This window comes from Salvia splendens, chromosome 14, assembly GCF_004379255.2.
Source record: "Salvia splendens isolate huo1 chromosome 14, SspV2, whole genome shotgun sequence".
Lineage (NCBI taxonomy): Eukaryota > Viridiplantae > Streptophyta > Magnoliopsida > Lamiales > Lamiaceae > Salvia > Salvia splendens.
The window spans coordinates 5,155,425-5,162,711 of record NC_056045.1 but is presented as its reverse complement, the minus strand read 5'-3'; the positions used below and the strand labels follow the sequence as shown (position 1 = coordinate 5,162,711).

At 37.9% G+C, this 7,287-nt stretch overlaps 1 protein-coding gene across 3 annotated transcripts; it reads left to right on the top strand.

The window, feature by feature from the left end:
• Positions 1 to 224: 224 nt before the first annotated feature.
• Positions 225 to 7,070, top strand: LOC121763539 (ATP-dependent DNA helicase At3g02060, chloroplastic-like). Of its 3 annotated transcripts, none has more exons than XM_042159574.1 (14): positions 225 to 909; positions 1,296 to 1,521; positions 1,711 to 1,956; positions 2,579 to 2,713; positions 3,538 to 3,662; positions 3,934 to 4,073; positions 4,163 to 4,233; positions 4,488 to 4,649; positions 4,932 to 5,018; positions 5,200 to 5,373; positions 5,651 to 5,695; positions 5,963 to 6,319; positions 6,450 to 6,671; positions 6,763 to 7,070. In XM_042159574.1, exons 1-13 carry the CDS (start codon positions 260 to 262, stop codon positions 6,549 to 6,551), a joined length of 2,520 nt encoding a protein of 839 aa, XP_042015508.1. In that variant the 5' UTR covers positions 225 to 259; the 3' UTR covers positions 6,552 to 6,671; positions 6,763 to 7,070. The 3 variants fall into 3 exon arrangements, with proteins under 3 accessions (XP_042015508.1, XP_042015507.1, XP_042015509.1); XM_042159573.1 differs by having other exon boundaries at positions 6,450 to 6,689; XM_042159575.1 differs by lacking the exons at positions 6,450 to 6,671; positions 6,763 to 7,070 and having other exon boundaries at positions 5,200 to 5,384; positions 5,963 to 6,054.
• Positions 7,071 to 7,287: the final 217 nt, after the last annotated feature.

The following is a 7,287-nucleotide window of genomic DNA, read 5'->3' as shown; positions in this document are numbered from 1 at the left end:
TGAACCGCCGAACCTGCCCGAATCGGACAGGAATTGGCAGTTCCGGACCTTAACGTGAACCACCGGTTCACGGTTCAGGAACCGGAACCGTCCAAGCTACGACGGGCCGGTTCAGGTTCAAGAAAATTTTGAACCGGGAACCGGCGGTTCCCTAACCGTGTTGACGGTGCGATTAATTGAAATGGCGCAAGTAATAGATAAGCGGAAAAATATCTAAGGGAGCTGAGAGAGCGCGGCAAAATCTTCCAAACCTCCATTGATGACTGTAATGGCATCACCAAAAATCTTCGGTCCATCACTCTCCTCCATGGACGCACTCAATTGCGCTCCCTTCATCAATTGGAGAGATTTCAATACCGGCCGCGGGGCTGATGCAAAGCGCTGGTTTCGATTCGGCTTCAGATTAAGAGTAACAGCGAGAGGTGCTCTCTGGTCGTCGCCGCTGACCCCGCGCGACACCAACGGCGCCGGGACCTCCAGAACTCGGAGGACTCCGGTTGAAAGCGAGCGGCGCGACTCCATATCGCTGCTGAATGAGAGGATTCGCCGTGAGCACTGCAAGAGGGAATCTCAGCCTTCGAGGCCGTCCATGGACGCCAAAGAGGCGGATATGTACATTCAGAAGGTGAAGGAGCAGCAGCAGAGGGGTTTGCAGAAGCTCAAGGGGGAAAGAGTGGGCGGCGACGCCTCCGCCTCCTCCTTCAGTTATAAGGTGGATCCGTATAGTCTCCGCTCCGGAGACTATGTGGTTCACAAGAAGGTTGGAATTGGGCGTTTTGTCGGTGTTAAGTATGATGTTCCTAAAGGAGCTTCATCGGAGCCAATTGAGTATGTTTTCATAGAGTATGCCGATGGAATGGCGAAGCTACCAGTTAAGCAGGCAGCACGCATGCTATACCGCTACAATCTGTAGGTTTTTTTGTTTGTTTTAATTCCATTGCATTGCTTCGACTCGTTTGTTTCTTTGTTTATTAATTTTTGCAATGAGGTCTGACTGTTAATTCAAATGTCGATTGATACTATAGAAGCATGACTGATTTCTGTTTAGTTTGAGTACTCTACTGTGTGCACTCTTGCTTTGTTTGTTCACGCAATCTGATGATTCCGTATTTTGCCAACCGTTTGCCCTTTAAGTTTTTCTCGATGCCGGTATATCATGCTAGGGTATTTCGAAAATATGGAGATTGCTTCAGGAAAGTCCCCCCAAAAAATTTGTGTTGGTTTCGATGCTTGGCTGTACTCTATCGAATTTCCAATTATTTGATGCCGATTGATTCCTTGTTTTCTGCTTCCAGTCCAAATGAATCCAAAAAGCCACCGACATTGAGCAAATTGAATGATACCACTATATGGGAGAGGAGGAGAATTAAGGGTAAAGTTGCTGTTCAGAAAATGGTTGTTGACTTGATGGAGTTGTACTTGCATAGACTCAAACAGAAGCGGCCTACCTACCCAAAGGTTGCTACCACGTCTGAATTTACTTCCCAGTTCCCATACGAACCAACCCCTGATCAAAAACAGGTAATAAGAATGGACATATGGTTTTTGTTCTGTAATCATCAAATTTTTGAGGACCTTGAAGTATCCTGATGACAGTTTAGTCTACCACTCTCAATATACTTCCATACCATATGCAGTTGCTTCAGTTATTTTTCAATATAGCTGGCATGGTTGATGTTCATTTCTCTCACAATTTAGATTCTCACCTAGGCATTCATGGATGTGGAAAGGGATCTGACGGAGAGAGAAAACCCTATGGATAGACTGATTTGCGGGGATGTTGGTTTTGGTAAAACTGAAGTTGCATTACGTGCCATATTTTGTGTGGTCTCAGCTGGAAAACAGGCAATGGTTTTGGCCCCAACAATTGTGCTGGCCAAACAACATTTTGATGTTATCTCAGAGCGGTTCTCTAGCTACCATAATATCAGGGTTGGACTTCTAAGTAGGTTTCAGGTATGAAATTTTTTCCTCTATACCTTATGTGATTCTTCTGAAAAATTGGTTATTTGAGTTCCATTTATATCTATATTTTTCCTATATCTTAGACATCTTAAATGCTGCTTGGTTAGCTGAATGCACCTATAGTGAATGCCAAATGATTCATGAAGCATTATATCATCAAAAGAGAAGCTTTTTGTTCACACCATATGGTTTTCAGGTTTTTGGTTTCGGCCTGGGTGGAATTTGTGCTTTGGTATTCTATAGATTTGGTGTAAGTCAAGGTTTTTTTGTTTGGTTTGGTACTTCTCTCATCAGAAGTAATTTGTTTTAAGCTTGAATTTAATGGGTAGATTGCAGAGACATGGCTACCTAGTATATGCTTTTTTATACACTTACAGCATGATGATGGTCTAGAAGCTAGAAATGCTCAACCTTGTTATATTTGGATAAGTAAATATCTGTGAACATGGTTTCAACTTGCGGGTCTAATTTTGGAACTCCTTTATAGGTTTTTCCAGTCTTTGTACAATAGTGTATGCTTGTTGTGAACCTGAATGCATAATCTTTTATTTATTTTACTAAATTGTTTTTTTACTAACTTTATTCCATGGGATTCATCCTGTGTATCTTCAAGACCAAGTCAGAGAAAGAGCAGCATCTAGAGATGATTAAGAATGGTGAGCTGGAGATTATAGTTGGGACACATTCGCTGCTGGGTGATCGTGTTGTGTATAATAAACTTGGCCTGCTTGTTGTTGACGAGGAACAGGTTTCCCCTCTTTTTTATCTTCCACATATAGTAAATTATTTGTTTTTTTAACATAAGATTAGTATACACATTCATAAAATTGTTATTGCACTGATTGAGATCTTCATAATTGTGCAAAATATACTTCTAGATTACCTGTGTCTCATATTATCCATTCTGATTCAAAACTATAGCATGAAGTTATGCATCCTGATGACTAGAGCCAAACTTTTTTAGTAGAAAGTTCATAAACTGCCTTTCTGTGACATACAATTTGTTGAAGTGAAGGATATTCTTTACAACAAAAGCTCATTATGTTTCTATAATAAATGCTAGGAGATACTGATGGCTTTGGAGTCTTGATTTATAATGATATTCTTAGCAGAGTGCTGAGTAATTTCAAAAATTCTTTATGCTCTCTAGACTTGAAAGAAATTCACTTAAAATCCACAGAAGCTTAAACTTTTAGAGAAATGAAGTGAGGGAGAAGACAATGAGTTGTATGAACTTGCGAATGCATTTGAATAATAATTGCAAAGAGAATAAGTTGATTCCTCCTTCAAATGAAAGCCTATGGAAACAACTGTCCACAATACAAATTGTATGCCTAAGTTACCACTCTAATTGGAAGAAGCTGTGGGGTCCCATGTTAGCAAAGGAAATCGACGGAGTAGAACTTGGTCCTGCTTGATTGACTCTCTTTAGTAAAATGTTTTACCTAATTGGAAATTCTGTGTTATTCTTGTTATACCTATCTTTTCTGAAGCAGCATTTAGTATCCAAAGTTTTTAAACTTGTTACCTTCCAGTGATATTTGAGTATTTGTATGCCTATTTGCTTTCCAGAGATTTGGCGTTAAACAGAAAGAGAAGATCGCTTCATTCAAGACTTCTGTTGATGTGCTCACACTTTCAGCAACACCTATTCCACGAACACTTTATTTGGCACTGACTGGATTCCGTGATGCCAGGTAATCTCAGTCAAGCAAATTTTTCTCCGTTAGCTGAAATGAATCTAATACTCTAGCATTTCTCAGCTGTTTTGTTCAGCCTGCTGGATTATATAAACTAATCTTGTAAATGAGAAAGAATGGTCACATGTAGATCTAACATTGCTGATGATATATGGCTTATTTGACATTCAAAATCCACTTCGATGGCATGTGCTTCTGGATTTCATTTTATGATATATGTGTATAGTATTCCTTATTTTTTTCTTTTTGTCTTTTGCACTGCCTGCAGTTTGATATCAACGCCACCTCCGGAGAGGGTCCCAATAAAAACCCTTCTTTCTGCATACACAAAAGAGAGGGTGACCTCTGCAATTAACCATGAGTTGGACCGTGGTGGCCAAGTGTTTTATGTTTTGCCTCGTATTAAGGGTAATTAACTATAAATTTTCTTGAATTATGTACACACATGTTAACATGGAAAATCATAGTCAGAATGTTACAACATACACTGTTGACAGGGCTTGAAGAGGTTATGGAATTTCTGGAACAGTCCTATCCAAATATTGAGATTGCAATAGCTCATGGAAAGGTGATCTTTCTTACATTCTGAATTATATATATATGTTGCATTGTGAACATATGTCTAGGGGTAACTTATTTTTGTTTTGCATTGCGGATCTGCTTCATATTTCCAACATACAAGCTGTTTTTTGTGAGGCACTTTAGATTTTACCATTTAGGACTAGGTACAGCAGCTTTATCTAATTCTGATGCCAATCTATGGAAATGTCGTAATAAAATTGCTACTATGTTTTAACCTTTTTCTTTTGTGGTTTTATGCAGCAATACTCTAGACAGCTTGAGGACACCATGGAAAAGTTTTCGCAGGGGCATATTAAGATTTTAATATGCACAAACATAGTTGAAAGTGGGCTTGACATTCAAAATGCCAACACCATTATAATTCAAGATGTTCAGCAATTTGGCCTTGCTCAATTGTATCAGGTTTTTCTGTCTCCTCTGTGCTTTGTCTGATTTTCTATTAAGCTTCCCAAGTTGATAAAATTGAGACTGATCTCATGCTTGGAAATTGTGGTTTTAAATTACTGAATTTGGGCTTTTGTTTCTCCAAGCAAAATAAACCGTGAAGTAAATAATGTACAACTAATATCTTGGCATTCACATATACATACCAAATGGAAGAGAAGCGCCATGCTAAACACAATATAGTTGCAAATTTTGAATTTTGACCCACAGTTTGTAATATTTACATATTTCACTGTCCAGTTGCGTGGAAGGGTGGGCCGAGCAGATAAAGAGGCTCATGCATACCTATTTTACCCGGATAAGTCGCTGCTTTCTGATCTAGCACTTGTACGTTCCACTTTATTTCGTCTAGCACTAACTATATCAGTTATTGAAATAAATTAATGTAGGTTATATGTGGTTCGGTATATTTGTAGATCTATATTCCCTTTGTCACTTAGATGCAGTTGACTCTGATAGGCTATATTGCTTATTAATTGAAAATTGCATTTGCAATTTGACTCTTCAGGAAAGACTTGCTGCTTTAGAAGAATGTAAAGATCTGGGCCAAGGGTTTCAAATTGCAGAAAGAGACATGGCTATTAGAGGCTTTGGTAACATATTCGGTGAGCAACAAACAGGGGATGTTGGGAATGTTGGGATCGATCTTTTCTTTGAAATGCTGTTTGAGAGCCTATCCAAGGTCGTTCACAGGTCTCTTTGCTAATGCTAACAATAATGGGCAAAGTTTGTTGTTTTTTTGGCTTGTTTTCGGAAGTTATATTGCAAATGTTGCTCAGTAGTATCAAGTATGTAGTATGCTTTACTTGGTTAAGGTAATGCTTAGTTGATGCATGTATAGTAATGAATACGATAATTTGGAGGAATGAAATGTGACGATTGAAAGAAAATTTAACATTGTTCATGTGTCTAGATTCTTTCCCACAATTCACGCGATATGTTTGTTTCTTGACTCCCAGGTAGATGAACACCGCGTAATTGCTGTTCCTTACCACTCAGTGCAGGTATTATCTACTTTCCAACTTTATTTAACTTCGTAAAGTTGATTTTGAGGCAAGCTGCTGATGATCTATGTTCTTTTTTTTGTGATCTGTTACTCATTAAAACTGTAAAGATCATAGTGTTGGCTGCATAATAATACTGTAAAGATACTGAAGTTTCATTGGGTGATGAGCAAAGTTCATTATCCTTCATGAGAGTTAATATAAATTAAAGATTTTGCTTTCTTTTTGTGCTCTGCATGTTTAAGATTTGAAGTTTGCTCCTTGCAGTTTGATGTGAATTTGAATCCACATCTCCCCTCTGAGTATATCAATTATCTAGAGAACCCCATGGAAATACTAGATGAAGCTGAGAAAGCTGCTGAAAAACATATCTGGAATCTGATTCAATTTACTGAAAATCTACGCCGGCAATATGGAAAAGAGCCTTACTCCATGGAAATATTGTTGAAGAAGCTATATGTAAGGAGAATGGCTGCAGATTTAGGTATCACTACAGTATATGCTTCAGGCAAGATGGTTCAAATGAAAACGAACATGAGCAAAAAGGTTTTCAAGCTGATGATGGATTCAATGACATCTGAAGTACATCGAACTTCTCTTGTTTTTGAGTATGGATCAATCAAGGTACGTAAATACTTTCTCCCTGAAATGACTATTCACATACTGAAGGGTGAGGGAAAGATCAAATTTCTTCAGGATTTCCCTTAAGGCAAATTTCTGCATATTTCACATGTTTGATTTTGTTGTGATTTAGGCTGAACTCCTACTCGAACTTCCAAGAGAACAGTTGCTCGATTGGATCTTCCAGTGTTTATCTGAACTTTATGCTTCGCTACCGGCCTTGATAAAGTATTAGCATCACTAGTATACAGAGACATGTACAAACTAGACATAGAGAAATGCAAATTCATTGGTGCAGTATAGATACCACTTGCTGGGGGAGTTGATCGAAACAAGATGTGTTCACTATAACTGGGTAATAATTTTTTTGAAGGTATGCCACATCGTATGAAACAATTCTTGATTGGTGACTGATTTTCATCTGTTTTGACTTTCTTTTTTTTCAGGACATATATCGAGTAGGGATCTCTTTGGGAACCTTGATGAAGTATATAAAGTAATCGGCTCGGCATTGAGATTTTATAGGGCAAGGTTAGTCAGGAAAAACACGTTGAAAAGAAATTTGATTTTCCCGCAGATATATATTCTTTGTTTACATTCATTTAATTATAGTAGTTAGCAGCTGTGTGCTCTCCATCAAGAAGATGTTTTGTTTGATTAATAGGGCAAACATTCATATGCTCCCTAAGTTGTATTTTGAAAATAAAATATAACTCTAAACTTCAATTGGAATGTTGCAGACGATAGAAAAGTATGTTCTTTTTTTGTTTTTTCTCTTCCTGATTTATTTCCTCCTTGGTCAAGATATTTCGACCAATCATGTTCCTTAACTCCATTTTCCTCTTGATGTAGTAGAAAATCAAATAAGCATATTCAGCAATGAATATTACCAAACATACTCAGGATTAAAAAAAAGAAAAAGAAATAAGCAGACTGATTGAGAGGCCTAACAACTAATTAATTAATGTGTA

Coding starts and splice junctions, on each gene's coding strand:
- LOC121763539 (XM_042159574.1), top strand. CDS start 260: ATGACTGTAATGGCATCACCAAAAATCTTCGGTCCATCACTCTCCTCC. Junction 2,714..3,537: donor TTGTTGTTGACGAGGAACAG/GTTTCCCCTCTT, acceptor TTTGCTTTCCAG/AGATTTGGCGTTAAACAGAA. Junction 4,074..4,162: donor TGTTTTGCCTCGTATTAAGG/GTAATTAACTAT, acceptor CACTGTTGACAG/GGCTTGAAGAGGTTATGGAA.